The 18,834-nt window shown below is 41.5% G+C and overlaps 1 protein-coding gene across 17 annotated transcripts in view; it reads right to left on the bottom strand.

Annotated features, from left to right (window-relative positions):
* Positions 1-459: 459 nt before the first annotated feature.
* ALPK1 (alpha kinase 1) overlaps positions 460-18,834 on the bottom strand; it is an 80,064-nt gene continuing 61,689 nt past the window's right edge. For 16 of the 17 annotated variants that reach the window (XM_043513532.1, XM_043513528.1, XM_038400584.2 and 13 more), the window contains 10 exons: positions 16,486-16,545; positions 14,133-14,219; positions 13,270-13,346; positions 12,809-12,904; positions 10,900-11,004; positions 8,353-10,546; positions 5,935-6,088; positions 4,180-4,342; positions 2,031-2,217; positions 460-1,233 (listed from right to left, as the gene is read on the bottom strand). In XM_043513532.1, the coding sequence (XP_043369467.1) occupies positions 1,034-1,233; positions 2,031-2,217; positions 4,180-4,342; positions 5,935-6,088; positions 8,353-10,546; positions 10,900-11,004; positions 12,809-12,904; positions 13,270-13,346; positions 14,133-14,219; positions 16,486-16,545 (3,323 nt within the window). In that variant the 3' untranslated portion in view covers positions 460-1,033. Of the gene's footprint in view, positions 1,234-2,030; positions 2,218-4,179; positions 4,343-5,934; positions 6,089-8,352; positions 10,547-10,899; positions 11,005-12,808; positions 12,905-13,269; positions 13,347-14,132; positions 14,220-16,485; positions 16,546-17,461; positions 17,564-18,834 lie in introns of all 17 variants that reach the window. The other variant, XM_043513537.1, reaches the window with a different exon arrangement.

Below are 18,834 nucleotides of genomic sequence, written 5' to 3'. Positions count from 1 at the left end.
AGTTTCACAGCAACGACTGCAGGATCTACGTAGTCAGTTAGTGCATAGTCAGCTGGTGCATCATTCCAGCTTGCTACACACTAATTCTCTGCATAGACAGTCCCTTAGCTTATAACTATACTTGAGTATACTTGATAAAGGCAAATAGCTCCCTTCACTTCAGCGGGACTACTTGTGTGAATAAGGGTTGCAAGACTGGCCTTTAGATTTGTGGCAGCCAGAGTTCCATTAGAGGCATTAGTGGGAGTTTTGTTTTGTTTTTAAGAGAGAACTGCTAGGCTGATAGGAAAGTGTCCTGTGGGCACATTAAACACAGATGTGAGCAAGTCCATCCATCAGGCAAGGCTTCCTTTGGCTTCAACAGCAGTTTTGCCTGTATAAGGGCTGCAAGGTTTGCTCTGTGGCTAGCACAGTTAAAATTGCTATTTTACAATGTAAGCAAAAATTTACACACTCAGGTCTGAAAAAAAGAAGCTAAGTTTTTAATCACTTTTTGTTTTAGTAACACAGCATGTCAACACTGAAAAAAGTCTCTGAAAATCATAGATATAAAGTAAACCTAAATACCTGAAATAACTATACCAGATCCAGACTACACCCTCTTCCTTAGGATAGTATCTCCTAATAGCAGCAGGTGTTACAAATCCCACTGTCCTTTCCCAGCCAAAACCCACACTGAAGTCAAGCCCTGAGTAAAGGTTGTACCATCTTATCTCCTTCTGGTGCTGTGATTTCTAGATGAGACTGATCATTATAAGGACAAAGTTCTAGTGTTAGCTCATAATATTCCTGGCTCTTGTGGGTTTGTTATACCCTTGATGTTCCTTGAATATACTTTTATGTGGTTTTGTTAATTTCCACAGCAAGCTGTATTCAGTAACATGGTGTTACCAACCTGGAATGATGACCAAGATCCTTCCAACACTTAGGAATAGAAGAAATTTTACTTCTATGGCTCTGCTCTAACAAGCAGAATTATTTATGTGTATAAATGTGTGAGGGATCAGCACCTGTCAGCTATCTTTGCACAAGGCTACTTAGGTTCTGCTACCGAAGGCCTCGTTAAAGAAAGATGATGGCAGATTTCATTGCACTCCACGTGTTGATTATTGAAGAAATAATAAATTCCTTTCTCTCCAAAGTTGGTGGAGTGTGGAACATCTTTCTCATTAAGAGAATGAATTTGGGGGTCTGTGAGGTAGATGAGGCCTTTTCCATTACCAGTCACCCAACCTGTAGAATAAAGAATACATCTGAATATAAAATGACATACAATAGTCCCTTCACTTCATTGTGTTTTGTAATTAAGCCCCACCCACCCCAAGTCTGATCAATTTTACATAGGTGGAATTCTGCTGACGTCAGTGGAGTTACTCCTGATTTACCCCAGGGTGAGAGCAGAATAAGACCCTTAATGTCTGTACTGATATGCAGGTAAGAACACATTCACAAGATGACATTAGGTCCCAATAGCATCTTTTTTTGGCTTTACCCTGCTAAGGGAGGAAGGTACTTGAGTCAACAGCTTGGAAGGCCAGGTCATCAGCTCTAACCCAGGAGAGCCTGTGAAGCTAAAGAGGGGGTGAATGCATGAAGGTAGCTTTCAGCCATTTTGAGGCTTGCCAGTTACAGGCAAGGAGAAGGGTGGCATGGGAACTGCTACACTGTCTCAGTGTTACCTGAGGAGCCCCCTTTGCAGGGAAGCCCCTCAGGGGCCCATTTCTGTTAGCTTTAGTTTAGCTTTCACATGGGTGGAGTGACACAAGGTTGCATCACACTAGGATCTGGCCCAGGAACACGATCACAGTTTCTCTCGCATCAGGAAGAAAGGGAGGTTCTCTTTGAGCCGCCAGGTGTTATTTATTTCACGTCAGAAATTATGGCCTATTTTCTTACACAATGTGAGTCTGAGTCCTCTCTATGCCTCCCCTTGTCTTAGTGACACTGTAAATGGTTTTGTTCTTTGTACAGCACACACTGCTGGAAAATGGGAAGGACACACAACAAACAGAACCAGCCATCATACAAACCTTGCAAATCGACAACCACATCTGTGCCATGGGAAAACTCATGGGAGAAATGGCCAAAGGCCAAGCCATACTCTGTGGCTTTGTACTCTGTTTTTACTACTTTTGTGTTATTAGATAGTTTCACAAATTCTCCCAGAATATAGGGCTCCACACTCACACATCCTTTTATAGATTTGCCTTCTAATATCTGAAAGAAAACAGAATGTTAAAGGGTTAAAATAATCCCAGTTGAGATGAAAACAGTGAGAAGTCCTATAGCTCAGCTATTCAAATTCTTATTTGCACTATTACTTTTCTTCACTGCACTAAAAGGAAAATGGATGTAAAGAGCCTCCACACTGTGCCATCCATTTGTTTGGTCCCATCACAACACATTTGCATATTGCATTATAGTGTATACTGAACAACAGAGCAGTAATTTATATTCCACACATGCAGGGACAAAGAAATTAGAGGACATAGATACTGTATATAATAGTCTACTTGGCTATTTGTATTTGAAATGCAGGAGTCTAATAGAACGTAGTTAAATATGTAAACTAGATTTATAAAAGATAGAGGGACAGATGTTGGCTAATGCTCTGGCCCCGGTGCACCATTCAGGTGATGCAAGAGGGCTAGAAAGCCACTGTCCCAGGGTAGCTGCAGATTTCCCTGGAACGGAGGACTCCCCACATGGCATGTAGCCAGCTATGTTGGCTCTAGGCCATACCCTCCCATCCCCCTCAGTAAGGACAGTGTCTTGGGGGCAAGTCTGGATGTGATGCAACCTGGTGATCCCCATCTGCTCCTTGGGTGCCATTACAAATCAATGCAAATTAGTGTAACCCTCAGGCTGCACTGAATGGGGACTGACTGGACCTGAGGATCTGGCCCATATTATTGTAAACATTATTTCCAGCAACATTGTTATGATCAGTAATTATTATTAATGATTTAAACGTTTTTAATGATCAAATAAAAAAACAAGTTCCTGTCTCAAGGAATTGACAATCTCAGGGCCACACCCTGCTTGCCTGGCTCATCTGAGTAGCAAGGGCACTGGAACCTTCATAGAAGTGGGTGGGCCAAGGACAAAGTGGCAGAGGAATTAAAATACTGCTTAAATAACCTGCAGAATACAACTGTAACATAAATAACCAGAATACAAAATGTAGCCACATTATAATATTTAATTATAGAACAAACAAAAAGACAACTTTAGTTCTAAACATGGGGACTGCATTTTTTCCCCTCAGCACATGTTTCTTTGTTAAAAAATGGGGGGCATGGTCCTTTTACAAGTGGGGAGAGCCACGGCTCCCTGCCCCTCATTCTGGCACTGGTGCTGAGTAGTTCCACTTAAATCAATGGGCCAATTTAAGTGAATAAACTGAACAGAATTTTACCCTAATTCTGGTAGTTCCGAGAGCACCATTATAAGTATAGGCTAAATTTTAAAGCAGCATGCTAAAGGTGCAGCTACTAAAATAGTACGTGCACCTGCAGGCAAACACGAGCCCTCATATTTCTGTGCATAAACTGGTTAGGTATTAACACAAGTTGGGCAACTACACCAACTAGTTGGTTAACTGAGCCCTTCCCTGCCCAAGTTACACACGTAAAGGTATGGGTTTGGTGGCCCGGCAGGACATACATACTTTTACAGGTGCACCCATTGCACCCTTTGGTGAGAATCTGTGCTTGTATGTTAGATGTTTTTTCATCTTTAAAAAATCAAACTTCTTTACCAGGTAATAGCATTTGCCTCTTAGGGGACCTCTACCCAGCATTACAGAGTGTGAACGAGCGAGCCGCTCTGGGGCAACAGACTTGGTCTAGTGAGGATCATACTACTGTTCGAAAAACAGCTGTTTAGACAGTGCTTTGAAGTTACGGCTCGAGCTCAGACTCTGAAACCTATGAAGAGGCGGTCTACCCTTAGCCAGGAGGCTCACTTCCATTTGCTCCAAAATGCTGTGTTTACATATCCACTATGTATGGGACACAAGTGGCTTATAATAATTATTGTTCTGCAGAGATCTTGTAACTTTCCTAATTTTATACCTTTTTCTCTACCCATTTTCTACAGGAGAAACATTCTCTGATCATTTCCTGCTGGCTTCTGTAAGTTCCCTGCTTCAGTTGATTTCAGTTCAGGATTTCTTACCAGGAGTACTGCAGAGGGGATGTAAAAGATTTGTGTTGGGATCTTTTGCTCATACAGCCTTTTGTTGAATTCTGTCACGTAGTACTGGGCAGTCATTTGTCGCTCTACATCAATGAAATGATTAAGAAGCCCCTTTTCTTCTTTATACTCTTTCCCAACATACCTACATGGGAAAAACAGACAGACAGTATAGCCAATTCCTCAGGCAGATAGCAATAAGGTAAATCCTCATTGGGATGCAAATCATCACCACAAATCCACTTTGTTGTTCAAGGGCAAAGCTATTTATTGGTACTTATTTAAAATGACAACAACTGAAATCTGGTCTTGTACCTCTTGATGGAATAACAGAAGTTAGGTATGAAAGATCTTAGTCTTAGGGTGAGAATTTCAAAAGTGTGTACATGAATTAGGCATCTAACTCTAGCTGACTTCCACTGGAGCATAGGCACCTTTGAAAATCCCACCACACTCCCTAATAACCCATATATCACATTTACTCATGGTCCAAAATCTACATTTCCCTCTGCCAAGCAGCAAGCACTGCCTCTAGCTGCTGTGGCCTTGGTGAAGTGAGCTGTTGGACTTATTCCAGTTCTTAGGGCAGAGGTGCCCATTTCACAAAGCCACTACACAGAATAAAATGTTATCCATCTCTCAGACATGCCATGCTCCGCACCGCCCAGCTCTGTCCTTATCCTCTTGAGAACAAGACAGCTAGCCTCAGATTTTTAAAGCCATTTAGGTGTTGCTGCGCTCAGCACTGCAATGCCTAACTGATTTAGGAGCCTAAATCTTACTTTCAAATGTGATTTAGACACTTGGGAGCCAAAATCTCTGACTGTAAATGGGATTTAGGCTTCCAAATGTCTAAATCATTTTTGAAAAAAAATCAGACTTAGGCATTACAGCACTGAGCACAACAAGACCTAAAGATCTCAACTCCAGGCAGAGGACAATACTTGGTAGTTAATCTTGTGCCCATGAGCAACCTCTACTCATATTTGTATTAAAACACAACAATACTGCACTCTACTACTGTGTGCCTTGTTTACATACAAGCTTGCACTGAAATCACTAAATTGGTTTTAATTTGACTATTTTCCTATTTTAGGCAAGTCTGTGTGTGAATACTCTCATTTCAGATTACGAGCGTTGTATCTGGATTATATTTAAATCGTAAATAGGAAACTCTAATTCAAAATGAAAGAGTTTGAAACAACAAAAGGTGTGAAATAAAATCCATTCACTTACTTCTGTGCAAGTTTGTATGTAGACAAGCCCAAGGGCATAATAGGAAAATGGACAGTAAATGTAACACAGTGTCAGATAACATAGAAAACAATAATGAAGCAATTGGTTCTTTTTAAATACCTGTCCCTATGGAAAGACCATAACTTCAAAATCAAACTGGGTAACAAGAATATCCAGAGCTATAATAGTGAGGATCAATCAAATAGCCAGGAGCTTTGGAAGGGCTATAAAACCCTTTTGCTTCAGGATATTAACAGCTCTTAATTAATGGAGATTAGGAAGAAATACTTTCCCTGGGAGCAGGTTATTCCACAATTCCCCTATAACATTGGGGTTTCTTGCACCTTTTTCTGAAGCACCTGGTACTGACCACTGTCAGAGACAGGACACTGGACTAGCTGGACCTTGGGTCTGATCCAGTATGGCAATTGCCATGTTCCTATGTGTGCAGAATTAGCCCTGATTAAAATTTCACTTCAGCAATTTGTGCTTGATCAATACCTTCCCAAAGTTTCTTCTTGATGCAGAAAGTGTATCCAAAATGCATTCCTTTGTTTGCCTTCCTTCGCCACGCTCAGGTAGTCGCCAATATACACAGCTGTTTCCTGGCCTGTCCACAGCCCAGATTTCTTCGAGTATTTCAGAAGAAGAGCAGCTACCAAAAGAAAACCCCCTCACATGAAACTGACAGCTTCTTTAGCAAGGTTGTTCTATACCAGTAACCAAGGATGAAATCTAAGAGCTGTCAATTTTTTCTGTTGGGATTGATGTCCATGCCCAGACAAAGTTTCAAAGCTCTGCTATCCTGTCACACTCAACTATTACAGTGCAGTATTGAAACAGCATCTTTTGTAGAAGCTCATCCATAAGTGGAAATATATAAGATAGTTAAGCAAAATGCATTGCTTTTGCAGGCCACACTGTAGGGCTACTTTGGGGTTTCCTGTCCCTGTCTTGTACACTAATAAAAGTTTAAATGATTAGGGAGCCCAGAAACTATTAGCAAGTAGAGAACACAAAATATCTACAGGAAGAATCAAATGCATTTCACTCCTGCTCTGTAATGCCCCTGCTATAAGCCAGTCATAAGCCTCTAGCTCATATATAAGCCTGAATACCACCAAATTGTGTGGCACTGGACATTTATACTGATAAGAATATCTAGACTTATATTAGTTAATGCTAACACAAATTTGGAAGGGATATAAAACCTTCATGGTTAAAATCAATGTACTGCTAGGATTAGGACAGAGGTGGGAAAACTACAGCCCGGGGGCCACATCCGGCCCTCAAGCTCCCACTGGGAAGTGGGGTCTGGGGCTTGACCCGCTCTGGTGCTCCAGCCGGGGAGTAAGGTCAGGGTCTTTCCCCACTCCGCACGGTTCCCGGAACCAGTGGCACATCCCCCCTCCGGCTCCTACATGTAGGGGCAGTCAGGGGGCTCTGCATGCTGTCCCCACCCCAAGCACACACCTGCAGCTCCCATTGGGCAGGAACCACCAGAAACTGAAAGCCAATGGGAGCTACAGGGGCAGCGCCTACACACAGGGCTGCCTGCAGAGCCACCTGGCTGCGCCTCTGCATAGGAGCCGGAGGAGGGGACGTGCAACTGTTTCTGGGAGCCTGCCCCCTGATCCCCTTCCATGCCCCAACCCCAGCCCTGATTGCCCTCCTGCCCGCCAAACCCCTTGGTTCCAGCCTAGAGCACCCTCCTGCACCCCCAACTCCTCATCCCCAGCCCCACCCCAGAGCCCGCATCCCCAGCCAGAGCCCTCACCCACTCCAGCACCGCAACCCCCAATTTTGTAAGCATTCATGGCTCGCCATACAATTTCCATACCCAGACGTGGCCCTCGGGCCAAAAAGTTTTCCCTCCCCTGGATTAGGAGGAGACCTTCATGTGGAAGTAGATTTTCTCACATTTACCCACTGCAGGGCTCGTATACCTTCCCCTGAAGCATCTGGTGCTGGCACTGTCAGAGAGTGGATACTGTACTAGATAGACCATGGCACTTAGAGCTGGGCAGGAAATGATTCCACAAGAATTTTCAAGATTTCAAATAATTTTCCCATCACAAGTAGAAATCTCAATATTCACAAACTGAACTTCTGAATTTTTTTTTCAGATCAGATCAATCAAAATGTTTAATCAAAACCTACCCTCTTCGGATTAGAGCCACACTTTAAGCTAGTGCTTCGCTTCAGTTGTTTATTAACTTTGTGAGCTAGCAGACAGAGCTCCTAGAGTCACAGATTGAGAACAGAGTTTTATTGAAATGAACAAAATATAAAACTCACAAGGACCTTAAGACAAATTAAAAATAATTGAGAGATTTTGGCACCAGTACAGTCTTACTTGGTTTGGTTAACAGATCAAAGGAAGAAACTGGATATGATATTAAAACAGTAAACTAAGCCAAAATGTTGTTCTCCCCTGGCTTGGCTCTTTTTTCATTTAAATGTAAACATTTTGAAAAATGAAGAGGGCCTAAAAATATCCAGACCCTTCAGATCTATATGATCCTAGTAAGAAGTACAGACCTGATTCTGCAGCCTTTACTCATACATAGTTTCATAGATGTTTTAGACCGAAAAGGACCAGTCCCTACTCTACTCTCATCTAAATTATTGGCATAAGTCAAAATGAGAATCAAATATGTGACCCTCAGTTTACAGGGGCAGTGCTCTAACCTTTGAATTATATGGCCAGTGTACAAACACATATGAATAAGAATTGCAAGATCAGACCCTAGATTTCTATCTATCTTTGAGGGTTTTATACCTTGTTCATCATCATAGTAAGAGTGCCAGCCTGCATGTTGTACAAAATCCCTTCAAAGGTTAGCTCTTACCCTCTTATAACTATGTTTGGGATCACGATGGCACATAACATATATACACAGGGGAGATGTTACTTACAGTATGCTTTATGGAGTTGTCTAGCCTTAAATATTCCAGTAGACTCCAGTCTCTGCATTAGCCAGTTATGCTTAACACCTGACAAGAGCTTCTCATAGTCATCATCCTCTAGAAAGCGAGCTTTTAGGATTTGTTCTTTGGTTCTCCCAGGCACAAAGACAAAAGAGCTCCCCCTGGAGTTCAGAAAAGATGGACTCTCGAGTTCAGAGAAACTGCTAGAAAACTGAGCTGATTTGTACCATGATTTCAGAGAGGAGCTTGAGCTGTGGCTGCTGTTCAGAATGTTCCTGTTCTTTTCTGCTTCATCTTCCTCTGTGGTAGCACAGTCATTAAAGTTGTCAGCTTCTGGCTTCTTCCTCCCTGATGGTGATATTCTGATCCCAACCCTGTGGTTAAGTTGAGGCCTTGGAGCATTCATGGCAGGAGAGTTGTTTACTGAGCTCCCTCTATTGCTTAAAGCAAATTCCCATTCATTTTCTGTATTTGCCTGGGTGTCAACTTCAGGCATTTCAAAAGACCCATTTCCAGCCATTTCAGCAGAAGATTTATTAATCCAGTTATGTACAAAGGAATCACTTGCTATTTTTGACTTGTTGCTTATAGATGTAGTAGTAGCTACCTTACCTATAGGTATATGAGGCTCAACTGACAGATCATCTGTCTTGTCTACAGTATCTCCTTCTGGGTCAATCCACACATAATTATTTTTAGATAATGGCTCTGTGATTCTTTTATACCCCTCAGCATCTATTACATTTCCTTCCACTCTGCTGCGCAGAGTAGGGCTGTGAATAACACTGAAGTCTCTATTGCTAACCTTGGTTCTGGACTCAATCATTTCAAAGGATTCTAATTCTACCAAGGAAGAGGAAATCATCTCCCTCTCAGGTCTGTTGGGACCAGAAAAATGGGAACCCTTTAAGTCCACGAAAGAAATAGCATTGTTCCTGAAGTCTATACTATTGGCATCCCCTGCGTTCTGTTTTGAGGCATCCCTTTCAGGTTCTGTCCCCTGCAAGAGCCCTTCTCTGGAAGCTGAGGACACATCTGCTAGTCTATTAGCAAAGAGCATATTTTTCTTTAATGAATGCTTAGAAGGACCTGAACAGCCACCCTGTGACTCTTGAAGAGAGAGATGATGAGTTTGGAAGGACAACGAGTGCAGGCTCCCACCTTGAACATTTTCCTCAGTAGATTCAGTTGAGGCTGTGCAACACTGCTCATCCACTGAGCCGTTTTCCCTTTGTTGCCAATCTCTGGGAAGTGTATTGGTAGCATTGCAATCTAGCTCCTCCCAGCTAGCCGAGGAACTTGATTTTGACAACTTGCTCCAAGACTTCAAAGAACTAGTGGTTTGACTCCTGCTTTGCAAACTGCTGAAAATGCCATTTTCATCATTGGTAACTTTGTCTAATGGCTTGCTCTCCATTTCTTCTACAAGGGAGACATTCATTGCATTAGAATTAATCCATCTCCTTCTTGTTTGCCCACGGAGTCTCTCACGGCTTCTTCTTGCGTTTTGTGAAACAGAGATTTTGGCAATGTCCTTGCCACCGCATAATTTTTCTTCAGTGTTACACATAGTGTCTACATTTTTAGTTTCAGTTTTTAAGGCAGTGATGCAAGCTCCCATTTTGGCTTCTCTGTGCCTGGTTTCCTGGCTCCTGCAAGTACTTTCAAACACTTCACTTACTGACCTATGATGCTGGGAATGCATTTCAAGGATTTTCTCAAAATTCACATCACCACGCAAGATAGGCTTTTCTACTCCACCTTTGTAGCTATCAGGAACATAAGATCTGGTATCTGAATTAGGAAAGCTTTGAACTTGTAAATGCTCCTTTACAGACATGATCAAAGACATAATCTCTTTGGCAAGTGTTTCTTTGTCTTGATCTTCTGTAAAAGGTGAAGTGCAGTAAGTGTACAGTTTCTCCATGGCTTCGCTACATAGCTGTCTCACCTCACAGAGTCTCTCACTCTGCCCGTAGAGTTGCCGATTAACTGTTGTAAGGCAAAAAGCTGCTTTAATAAAACTATGAAGCTCCTGCCTGCTAGTGACAGGGTCATTTTCTTTCTTGGTGAGGAGACCAATTTCAAAGGATTCCTTAGCTTCAGACAAATAGAACTTTCTCTTCTCTGGAGGACATTCTGTGGAGTAACTATAGGACAATAAGCATGTGCCACGGATGTTCTGAAAAGGAAAAGGGATGAGAAGTCAATGAATTAGAAATCTGGAATTCTGTTCCAAATAAAAAGAAAAAAGTGGTATTTCTTCATGCATTTCAAGGAACAGATACCAGCTCTTACAGCTCGTTTCTGCATTTCTAGGAAATGAGGTAAGGATTGTCTCATATATCTGATTATGCTACTTTATTCTAAATTTGCTTAGAGTTGCATGGGGGTGAGGTATTAACTTGAAAAGCACTATCACTCTGGGGATCTGTCTCTCTGTCTGTCTTTCTTCCTCTGTAGTTTTAGACAGGAGTTCTGGGAAGGGTGCACCATCCTACCCAAGTCCTAGATGTGAACTGAAATCATACTCACCACTGCTGTGAGCACAAAAAGCGGGGTGTACTGGCTAAAGGCAGCTGCCAGCTTGCAGGCTTCAGCAGCTGACAGTAAGCGATGGTCAAACTCTTGGAGAAGGCTCTGTTAAAACAGCAGGATAAAAATTCCTTTACACACTACATCATCTTTGTAATGTCACGTTTGTGGTGGTGGACAAAGGCAAATAACACTTATAGGGTATGTCTACACTGCAATGCAAGTCCAGGGTTAGTAGATCTTGAGTTAGCAGAGCCTGGATTTGTTAACATAGGGCTTGAGTCTTTACGCTCATTTATAATCCTAGGTTAGGAATTTTTGAACCCTGGGCCCCAACCTGGGCCTGGAGCATCTACATTGCATTATGCGGTTCTGAGTCCAACCATATCCCAGATTTCCTAGCACCCTCCCAAAATGTGGCCGCTCTAGCACTTTATTTGTGGTACAGTGTGGAAAAATTTGACAGTCCAGAGGACAAAGTCAGCTAGCTCATGGAATACTTTTGGTGGACTCCCAGAGCATGGATCTAGCGGAGCTGTGTCTACATTGCAAAGCAACAGAGCTTGAACTGTGGGTCATGGTTTGACTCAGGCTCAGATCCTCCACCCTCCTGGGGTCCTGGGTCTGAGCCGTAGGTTAGAGTAATTTTTGTGTGGATGGAAGCAGGGTTAGGCTTGAGCCTGAGTTTGAATCTTGGGCTTCCATTGCTAGCATTGCATACCCATAAAGACTTGACTGTATAATGAGGGTAATAGTAATATGGTGGGAAATAATTGGAAATAAAAGGAGAGTCTGATCTCAGTTACACTAATGTAATCCAGCATAGTTCCATTGAAATCAGTGGGACTAATCTGACTGCAGAGCCCAGCTGCATCTGCTGAGAACATGAGTCATAATTTGGCCTTATGTAATGAAATGCTACAACTTGATCATTAAAATAAATCAGGTAAAGCAGCAAATTGAGGATTCCTATAACTACATTAAATTGGCCATGTATTTTGTAGTAGTCATTTTATGTCCAACAGAAATTAAGCTATATATCTAACCAGAAAACAGGAAGATACTAAATATAGCCAATGCACATGAATTAAATTGCCCTGGGAACCTTAACTTCTAGATAGCCTGATTTCTTCTGACTAACTGTGCAGCCTTACTGTTTACATTAACATAGTTCAACAGGAATTTTGTCTGAGCAAGATCTGATTTAGGACCACAGGACTTGGCACACTGTAGAAGAAAATGAAAGTTCCAGTTTATTCCACTGCAATGCTATGTTCAGATTGCACTTCTAGTACAGAGGAAAACTGATTTCTCCTCTCAAGTTATGTGAAATAAATGACTTCATTATAGGACAAATTCTGAAATGCACTGAACACCATCCACTCCCTATAGGATGAATCCTGAGATCTTTAAGAAGTTAAAACATAATAATTACTCAGGCAAATTGCCATTGATTTCACTGAAGATCAGGACTCAGTCAGGATAGAGCACGGTCCTTAGAATGTGATTAGTTGAGTCCATTGGGTTTTGCAGATGCTCAACACCTCTCACGTTTTGCGTCCATAAGAGCTTCTTTAATGAGTCTTGGGCTATTGCCAGAGCAAGCTACTAGATTATCTACACTAATGGTCTGATCGATACCAATTCTGGTGTCTCCGAGACCCTTCCCATCACGTTGGAAGTTTTAAGATGTGTCTAATTTTGGTCTTAACAATGTTCACAGTGTTCCTTCAATTTGTCCTGGAGGGAAATGACACCCACTTTGTGTTTAGGTGAGATAACGAACTCGTTGTCTGGTGTTGTAGAGCTTCCCCAAGCACTCAGGGCAAGGACAAGAGTAGGAAGTTTGGCTGTGCTTGGTGCAACTAGATAAGGATCAGCAAAAGACTTTTAATATATGAATATTTACCAGGTCAACTTGAGAGTTGTTTTTAAAACTATTATAATCTCTCTCACTCATGGAAACAAAGATGTCAGCCAAAATACCCAGTGATGTAGCAATTCCCTGAAAAATAAAAAACAAACAAACAAACGTTTTTTCCATTTTATTTTCTATTTTTGACGGTGCTGTACAAGACACAAAGATAAAGACATTTACACCAACTAGGGATCTAGTTGCATCATCGGATGCATTCATCTGAAGTGATCACTCTCCTTACAGTGTGTATGATAAAACTCATTGTTTCATGTTCTCTGTGTGTGTATATAAATCTCCCCACTGTATTTTCCACTGAATGCATCCGATGAAGTGAGCTGTAGCTCACGAAAGCTTATGCTCAAATAAATTTGTTAGTCTCTAAGGTGCCACAAGTACTCCTTTTCTTTTAACATGGAATTAGTCCGAGTATTCAGGGTGAAAAAAACAATAACCTTTTTATCTGGCTGAGGCAGTTTGAAATAGCCTACAATTGAAGCCCAAATCAGCTCCGCTGCCTCATACCACATTCCTGAAATAAAGCAGAGAAATGATCAATAAGCAGACTGCTTCTTTAATTTACAACATAGCTCTATATTGCTTTAAATTAGATGAGTTTATTTCACCTAACCTGAGCTGGGAGATTTCAAGACTGTATAAAACCATTCTACCATGCTTTTCCAGCTTAGTTACATCATTACATTTATTAATTTCATATTGCTTTGGTTTGTTCATAAAGATAAGTTGTATGCTTGTGAAAGAACCTAGATTAGCAGTCATGAAAATGCAAATTTACTCGGAAGGCACAGCATAGCATTAGGCCGGCTGTGCTATCATCCTACCAAGGGCAGAGCTTCCATACAGCAGCTCTTTGCACCACCATCCTGGGGCCTTCTTGCCTCTGCCCAGGGAATTTCCATGACAGCTCTATGGGGGTAAGTTACGGGCTGGCAATTCAGGAAAGAATGTTGAAAAAGGGGAAATTGCTTGAATATTAAAAATAAGAAAAGGAACAGCATTTACAAGTGCATATCTTCTGGTTGTCTCAGCAAACAGATTGACGATCTGTAAATTACATTTGTTTGATAAATGGGCTCTTGCTAGCTGCAAGTGTTTTCTGTCTCAGCCAGTTGTGAGTAGAGCTAATTTTATGTGGCTTTCTCTGTCAGGGAAACCAGGGGGAAATTTTAGATAAGCCAAGTCTTTACTTAACACAGGAATTTCTTTTTAGTAAGTTGTGAACATGGGTAATTAGTTTAACGCTTAAATGGTGAAATCACTGCATGGAAAAGTGTCTGGCTGCAGAGTGTGAACTTACCAAGCTTTTGCAGAATCTGTCCTCTGATCTGTATACAGACTGACTGAACAAGAATCCTATCACTTTCCTTGTCATACAGCCACACGCCTGAAACGAGAGTTTAAACACTCACTGGAGCGTGACAGCTGTTGGTGGTTCCTGAGCCCTTAAAATCTGATCCAAATCCCAATGAAATCAACTGGCGTCTTTCCAATGACTTCAGTGGGCTTTGAATTAGGGCTTTAGATACCTTGTAGGTACTGAGATACAAAGGTGATGGAACAGTAAAAGAACTCAGAGAGATATAGACCAGTATAAAGCTTTCATACCAATTGTTTTTAGATAAACCTTAGAACAACAGCAATAAAATAATGTTAATAATAAAATAATAATAGTAGTAGTAATAATAATAATATTTGGCACTTTTATGGAATATCCTACTAAAGATTTCAGAGCGGTTTGCAAGGGTGGCTAAATATTAATAAATATTTAAATATCACAAATATTAACTGAAGTGATACTTAAATTAATTAATATATTTGTGGCAATGTATAAATGGCAGCATAACAAATTTTTTTAGCCTGTGCCAATCACACATCAATATGTTATGTTTCAGAGTAGCAGCTGTGTTAGTCTGTATCCGCAAAAAGAAAAGGAGTACTTGTGGCACCTTAGAGACTAACAAATTTATTTGAGCATAAGCTTTCGTGAGCTACAGCTCACTTCATTGGATGCATTCAGTGGAAATGCATCCAATAAAGTGAGCTGTAGCTCACGAAAGCTTATACTCAAATACATTTGTTAGTCTCTAAGGTGCCACAAGTCCTCCTTTTCTTTTATTAATATGTTATGCATCTTAAAACTAGAGTGCTCATAATTTCATCAAATAATGTTTAGGCATCTACATTCTTATTTTTGTCTGATAGTTATATGGCATCTTTCATACATATTGTACGTTCACACCCAAAACTTTATTAACTTATAAGTAAGTTTGCCAAGCATAATTGAAAACAAGACATACATTTACACACATCACAAATTATGGTTACATAAAACAATTATTCTCGCTGAACAGCATGCAAATAACCTTATCTCAGAGGTTGGAATTTTTTTAAAACTGGCAATGTTGTTCATATTCAAAACTGTCAACCACACTGATTTAATCACAAGTCTTCTGATATTTGGTACGTCTCTTCAACCCCAGCTCCTGGACTTGCGTGGATGTTTGAGAGACTTATCTTTCATTTTAAAAAAGGAAGTTTCTAGCCCTCAACGTTCTGGAGAAAAACTTGAAAACATGACCGAAGTGAAGCATAAAGGCAAAGAAAAAGCACCAAAAATGTATAATTTAAAAAAAAAATCTCATGATTTTTAAGCCAATCTCATGATTTTTGGGGCCTGACTCGTGATTACTGAGCACCTGGGGTTGGCAATACTGCACATCCTTCCACCCGTAAAGCAAACTCTGACTCCAACTGTATAGACCTCTGAGGGAGAGAGTAATGATAACAAATAAGTATTTATAAAAATTCTAATAGTGTTCTAAAATAGCACAAAAATATTATGACTTTTAAGTCCAATATTTCAGACCTTTCCAAGGCTAGAAACCAGTGCTGTGAAAGATGGAATTCTTTCTTTTCCATTGGTACAAATCCCAATTTTTTAGTTCTGGTGGTCACTATATAGTGAACCAATTATGATTGGCACAGGACACAATATTCCTCATTTTGTGCATAAAGTCCGAGTAATTTTGGGAGGAAAGAGAGAAACATTTCTCTGACAATCTGAGTTAAAAAAAAAATCAGAAACTGGCCAAAGGTTTAGAATCGGAGAGAAATCAGCAGGCAGAGTGCCAGTGATACAGTCAAAGGTGCAGGATACTTCTTGACCTAAGTAAAGGTTCGTAGAGTTTGGGCCCTGAATGAATTAGGGAAGTTTGAAAAGAGTAAGCTTCCTTGTCCACATATCTCTCTTTCATGGTAAAGAGCAGAGAGAAGGGAAATATGTAATTTGCCTACCACATTTTTGGGCATTAAAAATAAAATAATTAAAAAGGAAATAAATACTAACAACAAAAGGGCTTTTGTGGGAGTTTTTGGTGCACAAGGAATGCATGATCAAGCTGCAAGAGAACATTGCAATCCATATTAGTTATCAGTATTATTTCTTATCAGGCTACTACTGTTAGCAGCACCACTGAATTCTGACTAATATTGGTAGGAAGCATTATGCCTGGTGTAAGTCATTGCAAAATCAGGAGTTTAATAATGGTTGCGCAGTAAATGATAATATTTAAAGTTTGTGTGAGTGTGGTGAGTGATTCAATTAGCTAAAAAAAATTATAAAACTGCCAGAAATGATGACTTAGACATACCTGTTGCTCCATGGTCATTTATAAGGCTGCTTAGAATATACTCAGCTTTTAAAAGTTTTCCTGAAAAAAGAACCCCAAAAGATAGATGAACATAAAAATGCATTATGTAATCTAGATGGCATTGAACTATTCATGAATAAAAGTCTGTCTATTCTAGTTAGTCTCCATCTTCCTAATGCATTCAGTGTTCATGTTTAAGTGTTTTTAATTATACAAATGTATAAAAGTACATTTCTGAAATTAGGACTGCTGTTAAACACTCACAGTTAGACATAAATTAATGGTCAGGAAATAAAGGACACCTGAATGTAAACTGAATGCCACATGTAATTTTGCATGCACAGAAACACAGAAGAAATGGTAAAGTAGGATACTTTATAGCTAGAACACTTGCACTATTTTGTACTTAGAAAATCCTGTATGCCGAGTTAATATGTATTACTTTACAGCAGTGGTTCTCAAACTTCATTGCACCACAACCCCCTTCTGATAACAAAAATTATTATACAACTCCAGGAGGTGGGACCAAAGCCTGAGCCCAGTCGAGCCCCACTGCCCTAATCAGTGGGGCCAAAGCCCAAGGGCTTCAGCCCTGGGAAGGGGGCCCTGTAACCTCAGTCTTGCCACTGAGGGCTGAAGCCAAAGCCTGAGCCCCACCACTCAGGGCTGAAACCCTCAGGCTTCGATCCTGGATCCCAGCAAGTCTAACGGCAGCCCTGGCGACTCCATTAAAATGGGGTTGTGACCCATAGTTTGAGAACTCCTGCTCTATAGCTCCATCCTGTCAACACTAGAGTGCAGAACTACTGCTGCGAATAGTCCCATTGCATTCATGTGATATGCTCAGTACAACGTGTTTGTAGAATTGGGGTAATAAATAAAAAAAAATATTTGTTAACAGAAACAACAACCCCTAGCACAGTTATGGGCCTTGCCTCATTCTTTCCAGTACCCTAGATATTACAATATTACTTACAATCATGTAGGTCTGGCCCCTGCACAGCCACCCAGCTGCGGTGAGGGAGAAATGCACCTTACACAGAGCTGCTTCTGAGATGCTCCCTACAGGGGTCAGCACCTAAAGGAGGGCAGGGAGTAGGTGGGTGCCATGGCTGTGTCCTCCTCATGGGCCACTCGGCTGGTCATAATGAGGATAGTATGCTGAACTCGTTAAAAGGCCTCAGCTTGCCTGTGGTGCTCCACCCTTCCCATAATGTAGGGCTGCTCTGAACAGGCATAATCTAGCCCTTTGGGCTGAGCTCTCCACTGTGCCACTCACACTGCCTCTTCCCCCACCCTGAGATGATGTCCTCCAAGGACAGGAAACAGTGGCAGATAGTGGAGGAAAGGAGAAGACTGTCCTCCAGCAGCTATGGTTCCCGATCCCCTCAACCCCTCTTCAGGGAATAGGGAGCTGCTCCCGGAGATTGATCACAAGCACAGAGATGTGGTTTTGGACCAAGGAGGGGTGAGGAGGTTAGGCTGCTACATCATTCACAGAAGAGGATTGGGGAAGAGGGAGGGAACAGGCCCTGAGCTGCTGGTCTCTTTGCAGGCTGAGCAGCTCCACACCCTTCTACACTCTCTCTCTCTCACTCTCGCGTGTAGTTGTCCCACCAGCTCCCTGGGCTCCCCCTCTGTTCCTTAGAGGGGAGGGCTAGAGAGGAGCAGGGGCAGCAGCTCTGATGCGCTACAGAGAGGTAGGGTGATAGGACAGATTTAATTTTAGGGAGATGGAAGGAGGTGAGAAAAGCTCAACTGGGGAAATGCATGGCCTGGCCTGAATTGTACTGGGGGCAGCCTAAATCCCTCTCCCCATGATCCCCCAACAAACCCAGGGAGGCACCTTCTTCCCAAACCCCTAGTCCTCTAAGCAACCTGGGATAACTACCCCTCCTCAATAACAGATTTAAGAACCTGGGTATTGAATTCATGCAGCAAGGAAACATCCTAAACACAGGCTTTACAGGGAAAAAACCAGTAAAAGCTGCCAGTGACAGCACAGCATTCAACAAAACACAGGTGTTCCACATTTCAGCCATTCTTCTCCCATTTCAATGGCCTGGGTCACACACTGGCAGGTTTGAATGCTAAGAGAGATGCTGCGAGGCCTTGTTTTACCATCCTTATCATACTGAGGCAGCTTTGGCTCCACAAGCAGTACAACTGACATCAACAGAACTGCTCATGTGAGTAGAGTTATATGTTTGCAGCACCAGCCCAAAGTACGAACATTCTGGTGCCTAGACACCACAGCAATGGGAGCATTAGAAACACACGGATAGAAATAAGAATGGTTATGAAAGGTAAATTATAGTTTCTATTGTCATTATTTTACAAAAAAAAATC

This window comes from Dermochelys coriacea, chromosome 4 (assembly GCF_009764565.3).
Source record: "Dermochelys coriacea isolate rDerCor1 chromosome 4, rDerCor1.pri.v4, whole genome shotgun sequence".
In the NCBI taxonomy this organism is placed as follows: Eukaryota; Metazoa; Chordata; order Testudines; family Dermochelyidae; genus Dermochelys; species Dermochelys coriacea.
The sequence above is the reverse complement of the archived record's forward strand: the minus strand, read 5'-3'. Positions and strand labels throughout refer to the sequence as shown.